Source organism: Vombatus ursinus, unplaced genomic scaffold, assembly GCF_900497805.2.
Source record: "Vombatus ursinus unplaced genomic scaffold, bare-nosed wombat genome assembly UNPS02014656.1, whole genome shotgun sequence".
NCBI classification, from domain to species: Eukaryota; Metazoa; Chordata; class Mammalia; order Diprotodontia; family Vombatidae; genus Vombatus; species Vombatus ursinus.
Window position 1 is genome coordinate 106,528 of NW_020954434.1, and position 25,584 is coordinate 132,111.

The window sequence follows — 25,584 nt, forward strand, 5'->3', positions numbered from 1 at the left end:
AATCTGAGAATCTTTCTAATTATTAGTGACTTGGATTAGTGATTACAGCTATAGAGCATTTTTTTTTCATATAGTTGTTGATAGCTTGGAAGGAAGCAGTTGTTGATAGCTACAAAAGAATTGTGATGGCAAGGACCTGGAAATTGTGGGGATGCCCATCAGTTGCTAAATGGTCGAACGAGTAGTGTATGATTGTGATGCGATGCTGCTGTGCTGTAAGAAATGATGAGCTCAGTGATCTGAGAAACACACGAAAGACTTGCACGAAATAATGAAGAGCAAAGTGAGCAGAACCAAGAGAACACTGCATACAGTAATAGCAGTATTGTTTTAAAAATGACTGTGTGAATAAGTTATCTTGTCTATTATAAATACCCAAATGAACCATAAAGGACATATGAAGGACACTATTTACATCCAGAGAAAGAACTGAGAAATAGAAGTATGCATAGGATAATTTTACATTTATGTAGGTATGTATACACGCACACACCTATTTGTGTCTAATGGTAACCAAGTTGGGGGGGAGGGAAGAAGAAAAAGAAAAAAAGAGAAATTTGCATGATAATTTTCTTGTAGATTTGGAAGGAATAGCTAGTTGTGCATAGCAGATTTGCAGTTTCATGTGCAATCATCCTTCTATTGTTCTATGTTATGGACTTGCTCATTTTATTCCATAAATTAAAAAATTTTAAAAAAAAGAGAGAATCGGGATATAGGAGATTGGCTTCCAAATGTTTCTATTGAGAATAGTGACAAAACTTCAAGTGAACGAGATGACGTATATTTTAGGTTTTTTTTTTTTTTGATCCTGAAGGTAAAAGCACACAACTACAAAATGGACCAAAGCATTGGACTTCCTAAAGGTCCAATGAATGTACAGAGATGAATGAAGTTTTTGCGAATTTATTTTATTTTATTTTACCTAGGCTATACAGGCTTTGATTATGTTTTAATAATTATAAAATCTCAAAACTGGATTAAGGCTTTTTGATATAAAATTGATGTAATAAGTTGTGAATAAACTTTAAAATCATATTTTCCTCCCTGCTTTGAAATCTGTCTGCTTATATGAAGAGGCAGAAAGGCTAACTTTACAAGCACCTGTAATACCTGCTCTGGGACCCAAGTGTCCTGACTCCCTGGCCTCAGCCCTCCCAGAGGACCCACAGGTGCTCCAGTGAGAGAATTTCCCTCAGGAAAGTATAACAAGATAGAGAGTTCCCCATGGCTGTGCAAGTGTTTCCAGGCAAGAGGAGAGGTTTAAATTGGAGTGGGCAAGTCTGGGGTCCAGGCTGCAGGAAGGACGGGGACATCTGCCGGGTGGGGATGTGGGGGATGTGGGGGAAGTGAGGGAGGGGAATGGTTGGGAGAAGCAGTAGCGGGGCACGGTCTGTGTGTCCTAATTTGGAAGATGAGTGTAGCCAGGGGGAGAGCAGGAAGAAGACCAGGAGAGTCTGCTGAGAAGAAGGAGGGTCTGAGTCCCAGAGCAGGGGGAGGGAGGGAGGTTGTGGGAGGAGGACTTTTACAGCTTAGTCGGTGGAGGCCCACGTGGAATTTGAGCCCAGGGGTGGAGTTTGGAGGCTTGGGAGGGGTGGCCGAGGCATTCCATGTGACGGAGGGCAGGGCTTGGGGAGGGGAGGCAGGCAGGGTCTGAGGACCTGCTCTAAGAGCCATTGGAGGAAAGGGAAGATCCTGCCTCGGGTTTCAGCGGGACTGGGCAGGGCGGGGCTCTTGGACTGGAAAGACCCACCCAGAGTGGGCTGGCTGGGACAGGGTGCCTTCGGAGCTGAGATCGAGCTGCCTTCTTTTGGAGCTGTGTTTACTCTGATTTCCCTTGGGGGTGAGATCACTCTACCTTTTTCCTTTGGAGCTGAGATCCCTCTGCCTTCCATAAGCCAGCTCTGTGCGTGCAGGTCCAAGGTAGGTCTAAGCCAGGAAGCCACGTGGCCCTTAACTTCTGCTGGCTGCCCTTCCTGTTCTGTTGCATTCTCCCTGTCTGACCTCATGTTCAGTGAACTCCGGGGCTGCTAAGGAGCTCCTCCCTCCCAAGGCCGGCTCTGTGGCCCTGCCCCTTGGCCAGGCTCCTCATCACATCCCAAACGTCCTGGGGTGCCATCCCCAGCTTTACCATTGTGTCACACTTGCTGACCTTCAGGCTTCCTTCATGGAGACCCAAGATTACTGCCTTCCGCCCCTCCATCGGGATCCACGTGTCCTGTTCCCCTGCCCCCAGCTCTCGTTCCGCTGCCTTACCAGCAGCCCTGACTCCCCAGGAGACCTGCCTCCTTGCCCCCAGGACCTACCCAGGACCCAGGCACCAAAGCTCCTGCCTGGCCTCCCTTACCTGGACCTGTGGCTCTCCTGCCGGCTCCCTCTCAGATCCCAGCCATTGGGTCCCTGTCTCCAGTTCCCCTCCAGGGACCCAGAGAAGCAGCCTCCAAGCCTAAGCTCCAGAGAGGGACCAGGAGCCCTCCCCAGCTCCTGGTAGACCCAGGACACAGTCATTCTTCTTTCCCAGGCTCAGCTGCCTCCTGGAACCCTTCTGTCACTCAGACGTCCCCTATCCTCTCCCCCAGCTTTGGTACAGTGTCCTGCCTCCCAGAGCCTTCCTTACCCTGGCCTCCTTCTCTGCCCCCACGTTTTTCAGAGCCTCAGGCCCCCTGCCAGGCAACTGAATCCCAGACAGGATTGTGTCTTCCACCTCAGGCTGGCCCTGGTCATTCCTGGCAGCTCCAGAGCCCTCCCATCCTCAACCTTCCGTCCCTCCTCAATCAAGCAGTCTGTCTGTTGTCTAGGTTCTGTGTGGGTGAGTTGGGGAGAGGGGAGGCAGGGAGGCCAGAGGACCAGGTGTAGGGAGAGCTCTGCCTTAGGAGCCATTGAGGCTCTGACTGGTCATCCCACCTGGGATCCCAAAGCCTCTTCTGTCTCCTGGGTCTCTGTAGGAGGAGAGGGAGGGGAGTAGTCTTCCTGTTCTGACCATCTTCATTTCCAGGCCTGACCCTGCCTGCTTTCTCCCTCCCTCTGCAGGTTGGGGTGTGTGCCCTGAGGGCAGGGACCTCACTCCCTGTAAATCCCTGTAGGCCAGCCTCCTGGCAGGGAAGAGAAAGGAAAGACCTCTGCCCCTCTGGGATCCTTCAGCCTCCCCAGCTCAGCCTGCAGAGGACCAAGGCCTGACCCAGCAGGGAGCCCGGAGCCAGAGGGAATGGCCCCTGGGAGCCGAAGACCCCCAGCCCAGGTGAGTGCACTCTGTCCTCAGACTAGACCCACATCAGCCAAGGAGGCCATTTCCACAGACCCAGAGGCTTGTCTACACAGCTGGCCATCCCTACCTATGGACCGTTTCTTTACAAAAATAGGCAGGAAATTGAATAGAGTAGTACCGGCGCTGCCCTGCTCCCTCCTTCTGTGTTTTGAACTGATTCAGTGGCGCTTTGGCATCTTGTGCACTAACTACCCCTCCCCGCCCATGCCCCCCCCCAGTTGCTGTCCTCCCCTGTTCGCCTTCATCGTCCCTGACTCACAAGGATGACCACTCCACTCAGTAGTTTCTGTTCTGTAGGCATCATGGCTTTGCTCTCTTCTTCCATGCCCCCCCATTTAACTCCCCCCCTCCTCTGTTCCTTGTGGCCAAGCTCTGTCTTCGAAGAACAGAAGCTGCAGGGACCCTTTTCAGACCAGGTCTGGGCAGGCCTGGAGCAGAGCCCTGAAGGCTCCCCCAGCTCTTGGCCTCCGCGGTGCTGTGGGCAGAGCAGAAATGGTCCTGCTGGTGCTGCTCGCATCCTCCTGCCCCAGCTCACGCACGTCTTCCCAGGTCTCTCTGAATCCCTCTCATTTACCAGCTCCTAAGTGAAGTCCACAAGCATTTAGAAAGGGTAGGGACCCTGTGCTAACCTACTGGGGATACAGAGGAAGGGAAAACCAGTCCCTGCCCTCAGGGAGCCCCCAGTCTGATGGGGGAGACGAGGCTGCAGCTGTGTCCACACAAGCTCTGTACAGTATGGAAGGGAGGGAAGGCTCTGGCAGCTTCAGGGACCAGGAAAAGCTTGTTTTCAGAAGGTGAGATTTTAGCTGAGACATGAAGGAAGCCGGGAGGCCCAGGGGAGGGGGAGGGCATTCCAAGCAGGAGAGACAGCCATGAGAAGGCACAGGGTCAGGGGATGGAAGGTCTGGTAAAGGATCAGCCAGGAGGCCAGTGTCCCTGGGTCAGAGAAGAGGAGGCAGGGAGTATGGCCTAAGAAGACTGAAAGGGGCTTGGGGCTGGTTTCATGGTGTCTGCTGTGTTCCAAGGCAGCCCAGGATGGAGCCCGGCAAGTACAGTGCAAGTAATTGTCTGAGTCTGTATTTGAGCTCAGATCTTCCTGACTCCAGGCCCAGGATTCTGACCATGGATTCACCAGCTCCCTTTACCTAGGAGTAGTGCTCACCACACCCAGTTCCCTGATCTCCACCCCCCCAAGAAAAAAGAAAGAAGAAAGGGTCATTACAGCATGTGTTAACATTCCTGAGAGGGAAGTAAAGAACTTTGGGGGAGACAAATGGACCAGCCACATCTCTGAAGGGAATGTGAGGATGTGTTATTTACTGTTAAGAAGAAGCTGAATCTGACAGCGATTCATGATTTCACCCCGAGCAATCCTCTTTCTCTTCTGCTTTGTCTATGGGAATACTCCTATTTGGGGTGCTCATTACATTTACGATAAATTAAATAAATAAAGAATCTTGGGCTTCCTTTAAGACTCAGCTGAAATGATCCCTTTTCCAGGAAGCTTTTCTGATCCCCACGCAGCTGGTGCCTTCCCCTGTGAGATGAACATCTGTCCCCTGGCATGAGTCTTTGTAGGCAGCAAGGGGGCCAATGGCTAGAGAGCTGGGTTCTGCAGTTAGGAACAACTGAGTTCAGGTGCTGCCCCAGACACTTACCAGGGAGGTAACCCTGGACAAGTCACTTAATCTCTGTCTGCCTCAGTTTCCTTATCTGCAAAAATGGAGATGATAATTGCACCTCAAGGTGATTATGAGCCTGAATCACCAAAGACGCTTACTAAGTGCCTACTATGTGCTAGGCACTGTGTTAATGCCTGCGGATACAAAAAAAGGCAAAAGACAGTCCCTGCCCTCAAGGAGCTTACAATCTACAATGGGGAGACAACATGCAAATGAGTATATGCAATACAGAGCAAGGCATATACAGTATACTTAGAAAGTAAGTGGGAAGGCTGCAGAATTAAGAGGGGGTGGGGAAGGCTTCCATAAAAAGTGGGATTTTAGTTGGGACTTAAAGGAAGCCAGGGAGGTCGGTAATCTGAGTGGGAGAGGGAGAGCCAGGTGTGGGGAGCGGCCGGAGCACATGCTGGGAGGTGAGAGATGGAGGGTCTGGTTCTTGGAACACCCAGGAGGCCAGTGTCGCTGGATTGAAGAGTACGCATGGGGGAGTAAGGTGGGAGAGACTGGAAGGTAGGAGGGGGCTGGGCTCTGAAGGTCTTTGATGCAAAACAGTCTTTTGTATTTGATGCTGGAGGCAGGAGGGCCCCACTCTTGGGGGTGACGCGCTCAGACTGGTACTTTAGGAGCTGAAGGAAGACAGACAGGAGCGGGGAGGGCCTTGAGGCAGGCAGCCCCCTAGCCGCTGCTCCGGCAGTCCAGGGGCGAGGTGATGAGGGCCTGCACCAGGGCCGGGGCAGGGTCATCTGTCGGCATGCTCTGGGAACCTCAGAGGGCTATAGAAATGCTAGCTATTCTTGCAGGTAGTTCTTTCCTTACCTGTAGTTTTCCCCACTGGGACCTTTTCCCTTTTGCCTGTGAATCCGGAGCCAAGATTGGCGGGTAGTAAGTGATCAATCCGTGGTGCGCACTTCCTGGTGGGAGCCGTCTTTCTCTTGTTCTCACACTTGAGCTATGTCTTGAGGCCTCCAGGGGCTCACAGCTGAAGGGTTGGAAGGGGCCTCATTGACACGAGTCCCCACCAGGACCAAGAAGTGGTCATGCAGCCTCTAGGTGAAGACCTCCAAGGATGGGAGAGCTGCCTGCACCTCGTGAATAGCTCGGTCCACCTTGGGACAGCTCTCACTGTTAGAGGCTGTTTGGGATCAATTTGGTTTAGTTTTTTTCCCCCAGAAATGAAGCTCCAATTGGCCTCTCTGTGACTTTCACACGTCGTTCCTGGTTTTGCTCTCTGGGCACAACCCGACAAGTTCCCGTCCCTTCCTCCGTAGGAACGCCATTTCCAATTGAGCCACTTGAGCCAATATTGAGTTCCGTGGGCTCTATTCTCCCACTAGAGTTTTTAAAAAATGTAAAACAGTTTGGCCTTTTTTTGTCGTCCCCGGATTGTCCCTTTGTCCTTAAGCCACAGGGAGCTCTAGCGTTTCTGACCCTGAATTTACTGGACGGTTCCACGCTTGTTACATCCTCTGACTCCTGTTCTTGGTTCCATTCCCTGACCATTGTGTTTTTAAGATTTCAGTTGGTTGGTGAGTTCTCTTTCCATTGATATTGGTCTCTTGAGACAACAGTTTTTTCTTCTCATTGAGATTGTTTTCCCTTGTGTCTTCAGGATGAACCACTTGAATGTCTTGGGCTGACTTCCCCTCTAGGATTTGAGGACCTGGGGGTCATATCTGTCTTCTCCTCGAGTGAGTCCTTTGAAACCTGCCACCTCCCGATGTAGAGTTCACATCAGCCCGTCCCCAGACTCCTCCTCCTCTGTCCCTCATTCTGGGAGGGGTTCGTCACCATCATTTCTAGGGTCCCATCATTTCTAGGCCAGCAGCCAGTTCCTTCCTGGTAGTGACAAACAGTTTCAGAGTAGAATGTCCCCTTTTTGGTTCTTGTATGTTTTGAAAGGTGAAATTATCTTGAAGACTAGTCAAGACATTATTTGGCTTGAGAGAGAGAGAGAGCACATGCACACTCCAGCCAATGTTTGTAAAATAGAGGGTCCTCATCACTCCTGTCTCCTGCCTCTGGGCCAGCCTAGATGTCTCTTTTTCTTGGAAATCTGGTGGTTGCTTCCTTCCTAGAAGGTGGATCTGGTTCCTGCTGCATGGGTTTTTTCATCTCTCTGCTAGCTAATGCCAGTGAGCCAGCAGGAATCAGAGACAGGCTTTCTCCCCCTCTAGAGTGCACACACCCCACCAGATCTCACAGGCAAGTTGTGTCATTATCAATATGTGTTTATACATTATACAAGAAGAAGGGAAATCGTGGCTCCTTCTTTGATTGCTGCTGGTTCTACAGGCCACAAGATGCACTTATTAAGGAGTGTGGGTCTCTTCAGTCACCGGAGGTGGATAAGCAGTGGTCCTTGTCAGTGGAGCTAGTGGCACCAAATCCCAGGGAACTCCTCGCTAAGGGGGGAGGGCATTCCAGAGATGGGCACGTCCTCTTGTTGGGGTTTCCTGACGTGTGGTGGAGGCACCGTCTCAAAGAATTCAGGGTCAGACCACCTCTAATCATGGAACCAGCAACTTTAGTGAAAGCAAGATGGATTTTTATAGGGTAAAGATGCGATTACATAACAGAAATTAGGAATATTAAAAAGGCTGGAGGGGTTTGTTAAGGGATTGGGTAATAGGGGAGGGGTCCCAGCCTCAGTGGAACTGCACATGCAATTACCCACAATGCATACAGAAAAACCCATGGAGAGAAGGGGTGGTGGTGGTGGTGGTATATAGTATGTATGATAATGATATTATGATAAGCCTCTCTATGTCATAAGTTCACCTGAAGTACGGCTTTCGCTATTGCTGCACAGGGGCCTGCTTAGGGAAAGTCCCTTCCATTATTTTGGGGTCCACATCCTGCTCGGGCATCCCGGTGGCACTGCTTTCTGATCGGCTGGCTGTCATGGTGCTGTCTGAAACCGATGTGGTTGAGTGCACGGTCACGCCTGCTGCTTCTGTGGGAAATATGAGGAATGGGTGTGGGGGCAGTGGCTAGCTGGAGCCAGTGGCTGGCACTGGGGGCAGGGGCTAGCTGGAGCCAGTGGCTGGCACCGGGGGCAGGGGCTAGCTGGAGCCAGTGGCTGGCACCGGGGGCAGGGGCTAGCTGGAGCCAGTGGCTGGCACCGGGGGCAGGGGCTAGCTGGAGCCAGTGCCTGGGACTCCATCCCGTGGACAGGCCTGCTGTTCTAGGGAGCAGCGAGGCATAGATAGGATATTGAGTTGGGGGGCAGTGGACCTGCTATTTGGTGGGGCCTGTAAGGAAGTTAGAATGTCCGGGCTGGGGCCAGCTTTGTTAGGATTCCATCCCTTTCTTTGTAGCAGCTAGGTCATTTTATACCAATTGGAAGAGGGGAGAAGAGGCCAAAGGGAACTGTCCATTGCAGCTGGTGCTGGGTTCGGGTAGGGGTCGCCCGCAGCAAAATGGCAAATACAGAACAAAATGAAAGCCTTTATGTTCTCCCTGAAATTCACTTGCAACCCTCCACTCGCGTGCTGGGGCCAGCATCAGCTGGCTGGCGAGAGCTGATTGTGGGCATCTAGTCCTAGCAAATCAGAACAGCTACGAGTCGGGGCCTGATACTTCTGTTGGCTTTTTAGACATAAGAAAGTGACAGTCATGATGAACAAAAAACTTAAACATGTGTTGTGTGTATTTCTTCCAGAAAGCTGGTTGTTAAACATTTAACAGCACCCCACTGCCTATCTCCCTCCTATTTCAGATTGATCTCCCTTAGGTTTCTGCGCTGTAGGGATTCCAATAGACTCCCTCCCCCGATCACGTGAGGACATTGGGAAGGCCTTGCAGTAAGGATACAACAAAATGGGGGACAGTGGAGAGCAGAAGTTGGGAGCTGGGCACTGATCCTCTACTAACTCGAACCAAGGAGTCGGTGAGAATGCTTAGGAGAAAACGGCAGGCTATAGATCTAGGCCCAGAGCCCGAGAAAGTCAACTTGTCAGAGTCATAAAGATTGAAAAAGGAAGACAAGTCTAGAAAAAAGACGCAGCCGATCGATTTTTGAAGTGCCTGCTCCGTGCCAGGCTCTGTACTAGGTGCAGGAGATAAAGCTACAATGAGTCTGTATTCCAGTGGAGGTGGGGTCCACATAAAAGCTAATTCAAATACATAAAAGGGGCGACGTGAGCAGGGGTGGAGGAGAGAGGCCACCCGCAGCTGGCCACAGCAGGTGTGACTTCATGCAGAAGATGGTGCTTGAGGTGGGAGAAGGGGATTCCAAGGTGGAGGGAAGGAGGGAGGGAGCTCCAGGTAAGGGGGACAGGCGGGGCACAGAAGTGGGAGGAGGAATGCTATAGGCTCTGAGAACCTGAGAGAAGCCCCATGTGGGTGGATCTCGGAGGACGGGAGGCTGGAAGATGTTGGGGCCAGCTTGGGTTGGGCTTTCCAGCCTCAGGAGAGGGTTGATGTTTGGTTCCAGAACAACAGGGATCCACTGGGGATTGGTTGACTAGAGTCACATGGTCAAATCGGTACTTAAGGAAAATGACTTTGGCAGGAGTGTGGAGAGCGCCCTGGGGTGGTGGTGTGGAAGGAAGGGAAGAGAAGGGAATCGGTGCCTTCTATAGTGCCTTGCCTGCTATGTGCCAGGCTCTGTGCTAAGTGCTTTACAAATGTTAGCTAATGTGATCCTCCCAGCAGCCTTGGGGTGCAGGTGTTGTTATCCCTATTGTACAATTAAGGAGACTGTGGCTAAAACAGGTTAAGTGACGTGGTGAGGATCATGTGGTTAGTAATTTTCTGAGGTTTGATTTGAGCTCGGGTCTTCTGACTATAGGCCCATCTTGGCTCCATTCCCTTTGCCCCATGAATGTCCCTATCTTAACATCTGACACCAGAAATTGGATGTTTTTTTTTTTCTTAAATGCATTGAGACCCTTCTCCAGTCTTGGTTGCTCTGGGGAACCGCAGGCTCCAGCTGCTGATTTTACTTCCTGGTCTCTGGAGGACCAACAGCCCCAACATGAGGCCCGATGCCTGGCTGACGTGATGGAGCCCAGTGTCGGCTAACCTGATCAGAGGCAGTTCTCAGTGTCAGAATATGAGTAAAAGAGGGAAGGCACTAGAGTTAGAGGAGTTGCCAAAGGCTTCCTGTGGAAGGTGGGACTTTAGCTGGGACTTGCCAGAAGCCAGTGGATAGAGACGAGAGGATTGAAATGATGGCGGACAGCCCAAGAAAATGCTCTGACCGAAAAGTTGGAGTGCCTTCTTCTTGGAGGAGCAAGGAGGCCCGTGTCACTGGATCAATGAGTAGAGGGCAGGAGATAAGGTGTAAGGAGACCTTAATGCTAGGTGATGTCTAGGTCGTGATGGGCTTTGAGTGCCAGATAATTTGTGTTGGATCCTGGAGGTGGTAGGGAGCCATTGGAGTTTATAGAGTAGAGGAGTCACATGATCAGACCGGTCATTTAGGAGAATTACTTTGTGGACCAAATGGGAGATATGTTGGAATGGGGAGAATTTTTTTTAAATAGTGTCTTTTTCCCCAATTATACATACAGACAATTTTTAGTATTCATTAAAAAACAACTTGAGATCTAAACTTTCTCCCCCCAGCCTTCCCTAAGATGGCAAGGAATTTGACATAGGTTATATCTAGGTGCCATGGTGTAAAGCATATTTCCGTGCTGTTCGATGGGTGGTCATTGTCCTTTGTTCAAGAAGAGGACCGCTGTGTTAGAGTCCAGTCTCAGTGTGTCCAACTGGTGATCAGACCAGTACGAGCTCGGAGCTCGTAATGCCATGCTCCAGGTTGGGCACAAATAGGACGTGTGGCCATTTGGGGTGGATTCTCTAAATTTGCCCATCTCATGCTTCTGTTGAGTGGCTTCAATTCTGCCTTGCTCATGGAGCACAGCGCCTTCTCCGATGTGGGCATGCCATGCTGGGCGTCCTGTGCCAGGGTCCCCCATGTCACATAATCAGTTCTTAAAAGAGACCTTGAGAGTGTCCTTGTATCGCTTCTTTTGACCTCCATGTGAGCACTTGCCTTGTGTGAGTTCTCTATAAAATAGTCTTTTTGACCAGTGTACGTTCGGCATTTGAACAGCATGGCCAACCCATCAGAGTCGCACTCTCTGCGGTAGAGTTTGAATGCTTGGCAGTTTAGTTTGAGAAAGAACCTTAGTATCTTGTATCTTATCTTGCCAGGTGATTTTTGGAATCTTTTCAACACAATTCAAATGGAAGTGATTCAGTTTCTGGCATGGCGCCAGTAGTCTGGGTTTCACAGGCATACAACAATGAGGTCAGCACAGCAGCTCTGTAGACCTCCAGTTTGGTGGTCAGTCTAATACCTCTTCTCTCCCACACACACTGAGCTGGCTCTGGCAGTGTGTGCGTCAACCTCATTATCAATGTGTAAATCCCTGGAAAGTATACTGCCAAGGTAAATGAACATATCCACAGCATCCAAAGCTTCTCCGTTTGCTGTAACTGATGGTTCCCCGTAAGGATGGTGTGGTGGTGGCTGAAGGAGCACCTGTATTTTCTTGATGTTAATTGTTAGGCCAAAATTAGCACAAGCAGCAATCAATCCATATTTTCTTGTATCTCAGCTTCAGAGGCTGCATTTTCCATATTGTTTTCCAGTTTTCCCAGCAGTTTTTGTCAAATAGTGAGCTCTTATCCCAATGATCCATCTGAGTGGTAAGAATCTGGAGGCTGACTGACCCAGCAGCAGCCTTTTGCAAGAGCCCAAGGGTCGGGTGATGAGAGCCCACACCAAGGGGATTGCAGTATCAGAAGAGAGAAGGGGGTATATCTGAGAAATGTTGCATGGGAAAATTCCCAGGCCTTGGCAGCCAATTGGATCAGAGGGGTGAGAAATGGGAGTTGAGAATAATATTGAGATACTGAGTTGAGAATGAGGTTGCTGGGAGCATGGTGTTGCCTCTGACAGCAAGTGGGGAGGTAGGCAATCCTGTTACGGAAATGGTGAGTTTAGGATACTGGCCGTCATGTTGGAGATGTCTGAAAGGAGGCAGGAGCAGCTCAGCTTGAATGGCTGTAGTTGTGAAAGGACAGTAAGGGCAAGGTGCTGAAACGAGAGGGATTGGCCGGTCATTAGTCAGTACATTCTTAGTCAGTACCTACTTTGTGCCAGTCCCTGTGCTGAGGGCAGAATGCAAATACAAAAAATGAGACAGTTCCTGCCCACAAGGAGCCTATAATCTAAGGGGGAGGACAACATACAAAAAGAAGCTGAAAAGTGCAGAGGGATGGGAGAAGTTACCAGACACTAGGACATGGCGGAGAAATCAATCAGAATTTCCAAAGTACTGCAGCTATGTGAGAAATGAGATGTGTGAGCTGGGCTCTCTTTAAATAGAGATTTGGAGTGCATAGCCCTACCCTCTAATCAGAGAGGCAGAGGGAAGTAATGAGGTACAGTGCCATGGCTGAAGAGATGTTGCAGGATGTTGAGGTTATCACAATAATAAGCTTCTTGGGGCATGGCGGAGAAGTCAGTCAGAGAAGTCCCAAAGTAGTGCAGCCAGGTGAGAAATGAGATGTGTGAGCTGAGCTCTCTCCTTAAATGGAGCTTTGGAGTTCATGGTGAAGAATGGATGTGGGAGAATGCAGAAGGAAAGAAGTTGAGGATAGAAGGAAAGGAAGCTTGGAAGTTTCTGTTAGGACTGAGTTTGTACTCAGTTATCAATCAATAGAATGATTGATTTCCTACGGTGAGAGCCCACACTGTAAAATGAACAGCGACTGAGAAAATCAGTGAAAAGGAAAGGTATGTAAATTCTTGGGAATCTAAAAATGTGAAAAAAGAACAACAAATTCCTTAATTGTTCAGCAGACAAATAGTAGTAATAAAGGAAGATAAAGATGCATATGGATTACAAATAGAGTATAAATCTAGTCTTTTAAAGAAGAAATCAAAATATGAAAAAAATAAAAAGAATTTTATCTCCGTGATAGAGAATTGCACCCCCAGCAAAAATAGAAACGCTAAAAAAGTGAGTCATGTCACTACATAATGGAAATGGAAGACAATGTTCCTAGCGCATTGGCCAAACACGTGTTCTACATTTAGTAGACTGGAGAAGTGGACGACCCATTTCCAGTCTCAATGTGTTTTCAGATCTGGTCGGCCCTCCTGCATGTTGTCCATCTGTCTGCAGCGACTCATTCTCTTGATTCTTGTCATCCTGAGTCCCAGAGTCCTAGGGTATCTTTAGGTCTTTTATTTCTCATAAGGAAACTGACAATGTCTTTCTCATGAATCAGACCGAACTTCAACCTCAATTAATAAAATATTACCTTTATCAATACATGAAAGAACCTCCCATTGCCTTCTTCATTATTCTTATTTCTATATAACTGAATATCAAAATGAGTGAATATCTACCATTAACAGATGAAAGCAATCATAAAGCAAAGGCATAAAATAAGGTGGCTATGACATAGCATACCCAGAGCTACTTCAAGCCCTCAGTATAACAATAGAGATCTCAATTTTCCTTGATGGAAATAATCTTGTGCCACTCAGTTCAGATTGAATTGTGATTAATATTTCTTAGGAATGCTTTTCGTGTTTTCATCAGGATAAGACTTTATTTCAGCCACTCCGGAAGTAAGCTAAATCTTTTGTTTTTCTATACTCCGTTTTCAGTAATCACAGGACCCTCCCCCACACCCACCCCCTAGAATACTAATATCTTACCAACTCTTCGTGGTATTTTCTTTATGAACATATCACTTTTGTCTGTTCTGATGAGGAAGAAATTTCACATCACCTTATCTCTTTCTCCTCCATAGATCTTCAAGTATCTCTGATAGAACACAACTTCTCTGATTCCGTAGAGAGAAGCAATTCATAGTGACACATTTCTTAATTTTATTCCAACTGTAAACATAAACAGCTATTTTCAATATTCCATTGGACTTTTCATGATTATGGTTCTAAGTGTTGGCTCTGATACTCATCAAGGATATGACCTCTGGAGAAATCCCTTCTCTGTGCTTCAGTTCCCTCCTGCAAATTGATGATGGTTGGACTAGGTGAATTCTGACGTCTCTTTCGGTTCTAAATGCTATCATTTTTGATCATTTAGGAGTTGGTGACACTCAAGGATGTGATTGTGGACTTCACCCCGGAAGAGTGGGGCCTCTTGGACCGTTCTCAGAAAGAGCTGTACAAGGAGGTCACACTGGAGAATGCCCAGAACTTGCTGTCTCTGAGTAAGGACACTTTCTCTGGAGCTTTGAATTCACCATCCAAGGAACTGCCTTCATTCTCCCCCAGTGTTCAGGGTTTGGAGCATTTAGGAATGATTGGAAAGGCCAAAACGCAGATCTCTTATGTCCTAGAGACGGGGTCCTCCTGCTGCCTGGTTTCCAGTGAAAGGTCTTTGCACTGTGTAACAGGGAGCTGGGGGTGTCCTCTGTTTCCCCTGAAGCTGTCTCTTACGGGTTGTAGGGAGCCTGAGGTCAAAGATCGACCCAGTGTTGAAGAATCTCAGACTTGGAAGTCATCCCAGAGGTGGTACCTAGTCTGCCTCTCCCTGAACCTGAATTTTCTCTGCCAGATTTCTGGAAACTGCCCAGGAGATGGGCAGTGAAGGAAGCCCCTTCCTCCCAAAGCAGCCTCTTCCCCCTTGGGTTGGGTCGGGTCTTTGGAAGGTGCTTCTTGTCAACAAGCATGAATGTGTAGCTCACTGCTCCTAGTCTTACTCTCAGAAGCCTGGTGTGCCAAGTGTGTCCTTGTTCTCCCTTTTGACCGTCCCAGAATTCTGGCACAAATGGTGGGGAAGGAAGGGAAGGGAATATAAGTATTTATGTATACCTACTATGTGCCAGCACTGTGCCAAAAATGTTATTTAATTTGATCCTCACAACAAGCCTGTGAGTTAGAGGATATTATTGTCCCCATTTTACAGTTGAGGAAACTGAGGCAAGGAGCTGTTAAGTGACTTGCCTTAGGAACTTTGCTAATAAGTGTTTGAGACCAGATTTGAACTCAGAGCTTCCTGAGTCCAGGCCCAAGGCTCTCTCTACTGCACTGCCACATGCCTTTTAATGTCTAGATATTGGAATCAACTAATCCTTCTATGAAGGAAGTGGAGAAAACAGAATTTTCTGATTCCAGACTGGCTTCCAAATGATCTCCTTCCCATCCCCCCATCCACCTCAAGGTTCTTGAGATGTCCTGGGAACCCCCCGTGACCCTTCCCGCAGGACCCCTTTCCCTAAAGAGAGCTAAGTTACGAATGTCTCTCCCTCCTCATCCCTTCCTTATCCCCATGCCCAGGACTTCCAGTTCCCAGGGAAGGTTTGATCTCCCATTTTGAGGAAGGGGAAACACCGTGGATGCTAGAGCTAGAAGACCCCAGAACCTCCTGTCCAGGTGAGTGAGGGGAAAGCAGGTGTGTGAGGGCTGTTATCACAAGAGGTAGTTCCATGACCCAGTGAGGGGAGTGCTAGACTTGGGGAAAGGAAGACCTGGTTTGCAATTCTTTTTCAGACACTTTCTAGCAGTGGAATCCTGGGCAAGTCACTGACCCTCTGACCCTCAGTTTCCCCATCTTTGAAATGAAGGGGTTGGACTCCATGGCCTTTCACTTCCCTTCCAGTGATAAAACTATGAGTCTGTAAGATCCATTGTTTGGAGCTCTGGGTCATGGAAGTCTCCTGAACGTATCCAGGAAGGGCCTGGACTGTCTGATACAAGCTCTTAACTAGCTTTTGTTCAAGTCAACAAGCATTTACTAAGTGGCTACTATGTGTCAGGCCTCCTGCTAAGTTCCAAGGGTTCAAAGAATGGCAAGAGATATCCCCTGCTCTCAAGGAGCTCACAGACAGTAGGAAAGATAACCAGGATAGGACTGTGTAAAACATGCCGCATACAGGTTAGATTGGAGCTAGTCAAGGGAGGGGAGGCACTTAGATTAAGGAGGGTTGGAAGAGCCTCATTGTGGAGGGTGAACTTTGTCTGGGGCCTCAGAGAAGCCAGGGGGAGCATTCTAGGCATGAGGGGCAGCCAGGGAAAGTCCATGGAGACTGGAGATGGTGTGTCCTGTTCAAGGCATAGAAAGGAGGCCTTTGCTACTGGATTATATGTGGAGGGGGAGTAAGATGAAAGAAGACTGGAAAGGGAGGAGAGGGGCAGCTGATGAAGGCCTCTAAGAGCCCAACAGAAGATTTTATATGTCATCTTGGTGCTTATGTGAGCTTTAGGAAGATGAACTTGACAGCTGGGTAGAGCATTGACTGATCTAGGGAGACCCTTGAGGCAGTGAGACCAAACAGCTGGCTTTTTCAATACCACAGGTGTGAGGTTATTGGAGTCTGAACCTAGGTGGCAGTGTTGGGAGAGAAGGGGTGGGGGATGTATGTGAGAGATGTTACAAAGGTGGAATCAGCAGGACTTTCCAAAAGATTGAAGATGGAGGGGACAGAGGATGGTATGAATGTGAGAGATGGGCAGTGGATGACATCTCTTTTATGAGCCTGGACAATTGGGAGGGTGACCTGCATAGTGTTAGGAGAGTAGGAAGATGGGAGGGTTGGGGAAAAGATAGGTTAGTTTGGGATGTGGTAGGAGGAGAATCCAAAGAGAAGAATGTCACCAAAATCTAGAGAGAAGAAAGTATCAAGGAAAGGGGTGTGGTGACAATGTCAGAAGCTGCAGAGAGGTCAAGAAGGATGAGGATTGAGAAAAGGGCCTTTGGTTTAGCAGTCAGGAAATCACTGGTAACTTTGGAGAAAGGAATTTCACTTGAACAATGAAGTTGAGAGATGGACTGAAGAGTTTTTTTTAAGAAAGTAGGAGGAAAGGAGTTGGAGACCTAAAGTGTAGATGACCATCTCTAGGTATTTAGCCATGAATGGGAAGAGATATATGATATCTGCTGGGGATTGATGGATCACTTATGAGTTTTTTGAGGCCCAAGGGGAAATGGTTTCATTTGTGGCAGTTAGGAAGGAGTGTAGAAATGGAAAGATTGATAATCAGTGAGAAAAAGTAGATGGTAGAGTTGGGAAGATGCTGGAGAAGTAGATGGATGGAATGGGATTGTTGAGGTGTGTTTGCCTTGTCAATCAGGAGGGTCCCCTCTTCATGTGAGAGAGGGGTAAAGGAGAAAAAAAGGCATCTGATTTATGTCAGCTGAGGAGAAGGTAAGAGAGTTCCTGGTAAACATCTGATTGTTTTAGTGAAATATTCTCGTGGGAGCAAGCCCTATGGGAGGGTTGGGGAGAACTGAAAAGATTTGGAAAAGCTGCTATAGTGAGTGGGATCGAGAGTCAATATGGGAGATATCAAAGGATTGCCTTGCCACAGTTGGGGCCCGGCCAAGCTCGTGTCACCTAAATTTGTACTGGACCCAAGCAACCTGTTTTCCTGATTTCCTCTCTCTTCATTCAGCAGCATGTGAGTCAGAGTGAAGGCCAGTGTCTTACCTTGAAGCAATCCAAGGCTGAGTCTTGCATAAGTCATCAGTGCAAGTTCCTTTCGTGATCTTTATGGCCCAATCTTTATTTCCATTCTTGGAGAATCATTGGCCAGATCCATGTAGGTGACTGCCACCCTCAGTTTAGGGAGGTAGACACTCTCAGGTGTCCCACAGCAGGACACCCTCTAGCAGCCTTTGGGATCACCCATATTTGGTCTGAGCAGGTCTCATCTGCATTAGGACCAGATGAAAGTAACTCCTTGTAGGTCGTAAGATGAAAGACGGAGACAGAAAACAACTGAAGCCACAACCTGGATTTGACTACTGGGAGAGAGACGAGATTTCAGGGATTGAGCTACCTCAAGGGTGAGGCCTTGGATGGGCCTAGGTCCAGACAGACAACAGCCATGGATTCAGTGCTCACCATGTTCTAGGCACGGTGCATAGCTCTGGCAATACACAGGAAGGCCATAGAGGGCCCCTGTTGTCAAGGAGTTCACAATCTACTATAAAAACAAGGAGATGGTTTGGGAAGAAGCAACACGTCACAAGCCTCTGTCTCACCCACCCATTTCACAAAGGAGTCGACAAGGCACTGACTGGACCATTGGCCAGAGCCCAGTGATGGCAAAGGAACGTCACCGATATTGGTGCTTTAGAGAGTCTCTGCTACTCCCCTCACAACAGGGTTATTATTGCTCTCCACTTTATTATGTACTCTAAATCAAATATTTTCACATTTCAACTGCTTTCTTTTACAATATATAGTCTATTGTATAAAAGCAGTTTCTGTTTTGGTGCTGATACCAAAAGTGTAAAGAAACTTGTAAGCACCTTTTCTTTAACTGTGAAAGATCTTAGTTTCTAATTGCCTCCCTCTTTTACAAAGTTTGTGATATTTTCTAATACTGTAGGTTATTAAATTATTGTATCTAATTGAGCGAGTAAGAGTTTTAGATTTCTCATCAATGGAGGAGTTAATTTCCTGATGATTTTAAATGAACAGAGATCCTTATCATACTAATCCAATTTTTGGACTCAACTCAATCAAATATAGCTATATAATCACTGATGTTAACGATTTATAACCTCAGTTTTCCCAAGGGCCATGAGCTGCCAGGGTCTCAGATTTCAGAGCACACTTTTTAATTGGCTTATGCGTTAATTTTACAAAATTAACTAAGATTGAAAAGTGATGGTGAGAACATAATTATTGGAAGACAAATGTGAATATCACATTGGTTCTAGTTAAAACAATTAAGTGTAAATTAAACAGTACCCTTTACAAATCTTTGATGTTTAAAGAGATTACTGTAGTCTTTCTTAATGTCTCTTTCATTAACTCTTTGATAGTAAAGCAGATTGTTATAAAGTTTTTTCTAAAATTTGCCTCATTGGCAAATAGTTAACAATGATTAAAATGATTAAAATTAAAATGATTAAAAATAGCCTTTGATTTGTAGCATAATACTTTCTTAACTTAAGGTATCAACTTTTATTAAAACATAATTTTGACTTCATATGCTAATTAGAGTTAACAAGAATTGCACTACTGAAAAAAAAATCAGTGTCAGATGGATCCTATAATTTTCTGAAAGGCTCAAGTTGGAACTTTCTCTCTATTTCCTTTCAAATCACTCCAGGGCGAAGGATATTTCTTCTCTCTTCTTTCCCTAAGTTATTATAGCTTCACAGAAAAAACATTAAATTTGCCTTAATTTTTGGTTGCTTTGTCATTTTAAAAGAAATTTTTCTCTCCCTGGGAAATTGTATTTTGGGATTCACCTTCAATTTGGGGGTCCCAAGGTAGGGGCTGATAACACGGTTTGCTTGGTGTCTTCAGATTGGTTGTATAAAAGCAGGAAGCAACAAAAGGGTGAATAAATTTCAACTTTACTTACCTTTATTATTTTTGAGAGAGAAACTAAATGTGGTCTAAAATTTTCCTGTTCTGCCTTTTAATCAGGAAAAAGAATCACTTTCCATCCTGTGATAAGTTTGTTTGTCATTCCCTTTAAGTGCAGTTTTTAAGTGTATCTTTTCCAAAACTTCAGACTCAAGACTGAAACTGCTTTGGGAAAGTGTAGTTGAGTAGTTAAGAGTCTAATTTCAATCTTTAATTCTCCAATGCATTTCATTTTTTTTGAAGTAACCTAGTATATCTAATAATTTTTGTTTTTATCATACTTTACAAAGTTTTATTTCTATTTAAACAATCTCAGTAGACTGGCACTTCCGCAAACTCATAGAAATACTCATAAAAGCATTCAAATCATAATTTAGAAAATTTTAGTAGAGAAATTACATATTAATCACAAGTTTAGTTTCTAACCAATTTTTGCATTCATCTTTCATCTCTGTAATTTCCAACATGGCCAGTGTTGGAAATATAGAGAGAAAAGAGAGACTTGTCTTTTCTGAAGACTTTTGAAAGTTTCACGTTGTACAGTCCTTTTTCCTTGGCCGATCAATCAAAGGAAAAAGCCAGGTTGAGTTACCAGCACATAGAACAAAACCAGTCCTTGGAAACCCCCGCCAGCGTAGATTAGCATGAAGCACAGATAAGACAGACACTTATCCCAGCACTCTTATGCTATGAATTTATGTCTAGATCCTCCCAGCATTCCATTTTTATTCTCCCTCCTTTTCTTTCTGCAATCTCTAGCAAAATGCAATAAAAGCATACTCACTCCCTGAGGTTTTGTGGCAAGGCTCAAAAAGGACTGGGGGGATTTGGGCGGTGGTCAAGATTGCCTGACTTTTCTGCCTCAGTTTCCTCTTTGATTTATCTCTTCTTTCACGTTGGCCAGTTTCTAGGATAACAAAATGGAGACTTAATTGTATTGTATTGGATTTCCAGGCTGGGTGACATCAGGTATAAATCTCTTTTGGAAAGAAAAAACACTAGCAGTTGTCCCTCTTGTCTGAAAGATGTTAGATCTCTTGCTGTAGTGGAAGGAGAATGGGGTGGAGGAGCAGAAGAGGAGGGTACAGTCGAATAGTCAGAAGCAGGCCCTTTAAGGCGGGGTGGGCATGTCCCACGCCGCATATAAATGGAGAGTTCATTTATTTTGGGTGAGGTTGTTCAATGGCTAGTTCTCCAACTAGCAATAACCCAAAGTGTCAAATTTAGGCCAAAATAATTCATCTGCTGAATCTCTAGCAGTTTTAGATCAAAGGTCACTTAATTTAACAGAACAGTTTCATGGTTCCCAGCTGAACTGGCAGCTTGCCTTGATTCCAGGATTTAAGCAGTTTTCCCAGGGGGATTCTCATGGAAATACTACTACCTGCCCCTGTTTTCACCCATAAAGGAATATTAAATGGGAAACCAGCAGAAGCAGTCACAAGTGACTCAGGGAGAGTAATTATTAGGAAGTTGTCATAAGTGGCTCTACAGTGGTGCCCTCATGAAAGAGGACAGTGACTAATGGGGTATTCCCCACTTGTCCCAGTTGAGGCCCTGAATACATGGATTCCCCAAAGTCCTTCTTTTATGACTGAGCCAACTTAGAAAAGCCAATTAAACATAATGAATTTAAGTAGCCAGTTGTTTGGGGTTCTTGCCTCTGGGAGCTCTCTCGGAGCCAGGGATCCTTGGGGGTTGGGGGTGATGCCACAGAGTCCATCAGCTAACAGCCCCTCAGGGGAGAGTATAGTATCCTGCAGAACAGGTGGGACCCCTGCCAGACCTGCAGCATTTGTACCCTGTGGCTGGAGTGCACACCCTGACCTTGGGTTTCTTGTCTGAGTGTGGAGAGTGCTAGACATGATTGGAAGAAGTTGTTAGGTCATTTTTCAGTCATGTCCAACTCTTTATGACCTTGTTTGGGTTTCTTGGCAAAGGTACTGGAGCATTTGCCATTTCCTTCTCCAGCTCATTTTACAAATGACAAAACTGAGCCAAACAGGGTGAAGTGACTTGCCCAGGGTCACACAGCTAGTCAGTGTCTGAGACCAGATTTGAACTAGCGAAGATGAGTCTTTCTGAGTCTCGGCCCTACACTCTATGCACTGCACCACTTCGCTGCTAGAAGAGTGGCTTTCATCTAGCTGGAAGAAGGCATTCACTCTGTGCTGTGGGCACTTAGGAGCTGGGAACCTCATTTGAGGCACAGGCAAAAATCTAAGACTTCTCTGCTTGAAAGTATCCTTAGAGCAGAAGCCAGTGGAGTCATGATGGTCACCTGTGGGGATCTTCCAGAATATGCCGACACAGTCACTGAAGGACAATGACGTAGAGGTACGGAAAGTCACTAAGAAGGGAAGGAATTGCCAGAAGACTGAGCCAGACCTGGTTGTTTCAGTGATCATTGCCCAGTTGTGGTAGTTGGCAGGGATAGCTTTCTAGTCTGCTGGCATTGGTCCATTCCCTACAATTGGGGAACTTAGCCATGCCTTCCCAAAGACACTACTTTTCAAACAGCTGAGTGCAAAACAGTCACTATTTTTAATAAGCCCAATGAAATTAACTACAGAATTTGACAAGAAATTTAGCTTTAAAAATTCAACCAAATTTAATATTTCAAAAATGTTTGAACTCAAATAAATTTACTTTTACAGTACATTTCTCATACTAATTAACTCATACTTGTGCAGCAATGATATTACAGACATGCCAAGCATACTGCTTACGTTGGGCACTTGTTAAAATGGTTTGCTCACGTGCTTACAAATTCAAACAAGTCAACATGCAATAATAAAATAGTTTTTATGTTTTAAAAAGTTCAGTAGAGAAAGGCCATCTAGTACCATGGACGGAGCATGCCCAGTAACAGGGTTGGAGTTCTAGTCTCAGCTTCAGGGATATTGGTCAGGTCATTCAGTGATTCTGAGCTCACAGCCTGAGTTGTGGACGTAATGAGAATGCTGGGCCTACCTGTGTCACAGGTTTGTCTTGAGGATCCGATGTTATTGTATATGAAGCTCTTTGTACATTAAATCATCCTGGGGATGTGAGCTGATGGCATTTTCAAATGATTGATTCTGCCCATGTAAGTTTGAAGACTCTTCTCTTTTTTGAGGGAAACAGATTACAAATCAGTTACTTTCCGTCAATGGAGGAAGAGGATATATTTGTGTATAGGTGTCTGTGTCCATGTGTGTGTTTATTTGTTTCTTTGTTTCCTTCAGATGAAGAGGCCAGGCTTGAAATAAGGAAGACTACTTCAGAGCTGAGCGTTTCTGTGGAAGAATCACAACAGCAAAGATTCATGAATGATGATCACTGTGATATCAATGTGAGAGAAGTGTGTGACTCTCATATCAAGATAAGGAAAAAACAAAAGAGTCACTCTGAATTGGATAAAGGTGGAAAGAGGTTCAGACAATGTTCAGTCCTAATTCACCATAAGAAAGTGACCTTGGGGAATGACTGTTCTCAGGATAATAAATATAGAGAATGCTTTACGAAACAGACAGGGGTTGTTGAGTCTCATAAGAAGCCTCTGGAAATGCAAACTTATCAATGTAATCACTGTGAGGTGGCCTTCAGCTTGAATTCAGACCTAATTAGGCATCAGAAAAGTCATACTAGAGAAATGCTGCATATATGTAATGAAGGCAAAAAGGTCATCAGTCATAATTCAAAGCTAACTGACCATCAGAAAATTCACAATGAAAAGAAGTATTATGAATGTAATGAATGTGGCAAAGCCTTTAAGCGACAGTCATCCCTTATCCGCCATCAGAAATTTCATACTAGTGAAAAGCTACATAAATGTATGCAATGCAAACAGGCCTTCAGGCAGCAGTCATCCCTTATTTCCCATCAAACAATTCATACTAGAGAGAAATCTCATGTGTGTTGTGAATGTGGTAAAGCTTTCAGTGAAAACTCATCCCTTATTGTACATCAGAGAAGCCACACTGGAAAGAAACATTATGCATGTAATCAATGTGGAAAGACTTTCAGACAGAGCTCTAGTCTTGCTGCACATCAGAGAATCCACACTGGAGAGAGACCTTATGAATGTAATCAGTGTGGAAAGACTTTCACACAGAGGGCCAGTCTTGCTGTACATCAGAGAATCCACACTGGAGAAAAACCTTACGAGTGTAATCAATGTGGAAAGTCTTTCAGATGCAGCTCCAGTCTTGCTCAACATGAGAGAATCCACACTGGAGAAAAACCTTATGAATGTAATAGATGTGGAAGGGCTTTCAGTTGTAGATCCAGTTTTGCTAAACATCAGAGAATCCACACTGGAGAGAAACCTTATGAATGTGAGGAATGTAGAAAGACTTTTAGATTCCACTCCAGTCTTGCTAAACATCAGAGAATCCACACTGGAGAAAAACCTTATAAATGTATGCAATGTGGAAAGACTTTTGGACAGAGCTTCAGTTTTGCTGAACATCAGAGAATCCACACTGGAGAGAAACCTTATGAATGCAGCCAATGTGGAAAGACTTTCAGACAGAGGTCCAGTTTTGCCGAACATCAGAAAATCCACACTCGAGAGAAGCCTCATGAATCTCATGAAGCTGGAAAGGCTTTCAGATGCAGCTCCAGTCTTGCTGAACATCAGACAATCCACAATGAAGAGAAACCTTATGAATGTAACAAATGTGGAAAGACTTTCAGATTTAACTCCAGACTTGCTGTACATCAGAGAATCCACACTAGAGAAAAACCTTATGAATGTAATCAATGTGGAAAGACTTTCAGATGCAGCTCCAATCTTGCTGAACATCAGAGAATACACACTGGAGAGAAACCTTATGAATGTAATGAATGTGGAAAGACTTTCAGATTTAAGTCCAGACTTGTTCTACATCAGAGAACCCACAATGGAGAAAAGCCTTATAAATGTATTGAATGTGGAAAGAGTTTCATAAGGAACTCCAGTCTTGCTAATCATCAGAGAATCCACACTGGAGAGAAACCTTATGAATGTAATCAATGTGGAAAGACTTTCAGATGCAGCTCCAATCTTATTGAACATGAGAGAATCCATGGAGAGAAGCCTTATTACTGTAATCTATGTGGAAAGACTTTCAGACGCAGCTCCAATCTTGCTGATCATCAGAGAATCCACACTGGAAAGAAACCTCGTGAATACAAGTAATGCCGTAAAGCCATCTGGTAACATTCATCCCATATTTCCCATCGGAGAATTCATACTAGATTGAAATCTTATCAGTATAATGAATGGGGAAAGGCATTCAAGTGGAATGTAGAGCTTGTTTAATACCCGAAAATTCATTCTGGGGACAAACTCAATATGGGCTCAATGTGGGAAGACCTTTAGTCAGAGATCATATCTTACTTTACATCAGAGGATTCATAGTAGAGAAAAACTATGAATGTGCTCAGTGGTGACATGCATATTGCTAAAGAGGGTTGTCCTTAGACACCAGAATATTCACACTGAAAGGAAGCATTACAGAAGCAATGATTGTGGGAAAGCCTTGACATAAAGCTCATACTTGACCACATATTGGAGAAATGCTATAGGTAAAGCTTATGGAATAATTAACAAGGGAAGATCTCTTGCTTCAGCACAGACCTAATTACACATCCCAGATTTCATATTATGAAATCTATAATGAAATTTTTTTTGAAATACTATTGTTTTTCAGTACTCCTCAGTAATATTCTACAGCATTCAAGCACTGTAACTTCATCAGCCATTCTCCAGTTGATCGATACTTAACTTGTTTCCTGCTCTTTGTTGACACAAAAGATTCTGGTATAAATATTTCAGTAACTGTTGGACATTTATTTCTTTAGGCTGGTAGGTGGCAGACCTGAGTTCAAATTCAGTCTCTGACATTTTCTAGCCATGTGACTCTGGGCAATTGCGTCAGTTTTCCCCATGTGTAAAATAGGTACACTAATAACACCTACCTCTGAGGGTGATGTAAGGATCAAATGAGATGATACCCATGAAGCATTTTGCAAGCATTCAATTACTACATGAATGTTAGCTATTACTATTATTCCTTGGGTCATAAGTCTCTTAGTAGAGTCGTTAGCTGAAAGGTATGGACACTTGAGTCACTTTTTTTTTAACTGAAATTGATGTTCAAAACAGTGTAGAGGAAAGCAGTATGTTGTAATGATAGGGCACTGGATTTAGAATCAGGAAGATGTGGATTCCAATCCTGCCTCAGATGCTCTCTATCTGTGTGTACTCTGGGCAAGGAGCAACCTCTCCGTGCCTCAATTTACTCGTCTCTAAATGAGAAAGTTCGGTCTTTTCCAACTCTAAAT

The 25,584-nt window shown here is 45.7% G+C and overlaps 1 protein-coding gene across 4 annotated transcripts; it reads left to right on the plus strand.

The window, feature by feature from the left end:
- The first annotated feature begins 1,495 nt into the window (after positions 1 to 1,495).
- On the plus strand, positions 1,496 to 25,186 carry LOC114042615 (zinc finger protein 883-like). 4 transcript variants are annotated; one of them, XR_003569005.1, is made up of 6 exons: positions 1,497 to 1,923; positions 3,031 to 3,238; positions 14,028 to 14,154; positions 15,224 to 15,319; positions 21,515 to 21,609; positions 22,500 to 22,575. XR_003569005.1 is itself a non-coding variant. In XM_027861301.1 (5 exons), the coding sequence occupies exons 2-5, from the start codon at positions 3,206 to 3,208 to the stop codon at positions 24,434 to 24,436; spliced, it is 2,193 nt and encodes a 730-aa protein (XP_027717102.1). In that variant the 5' UTR covers positions 1,496 to 1,923; positions 3,031 to 3,205; the 3' UTR covers positions 24,437 to 25,186. The 4 variants fall into 4 exon arrangements, 3 of the variants coding, with proteins under 3 accessions (XP_027717102.1, XP_027717103.1, XP_027717104.1); XM_027861301.1 differs by lacking the exon at positions 21,515 to 21,609 and having other exon boundaries at positions 1,496 to 1,923; positions 22,500 to 25,186; XM_027861302.1 differs by lacking the exons at positions 21,515 to 21,609; positions 22,500 to 22,575 and adding an exon at positions 17,339 to 18,196.
- The last annotated feature ends 398 nt before the right edge of the window (positions 25,187 to 25,584 follow it).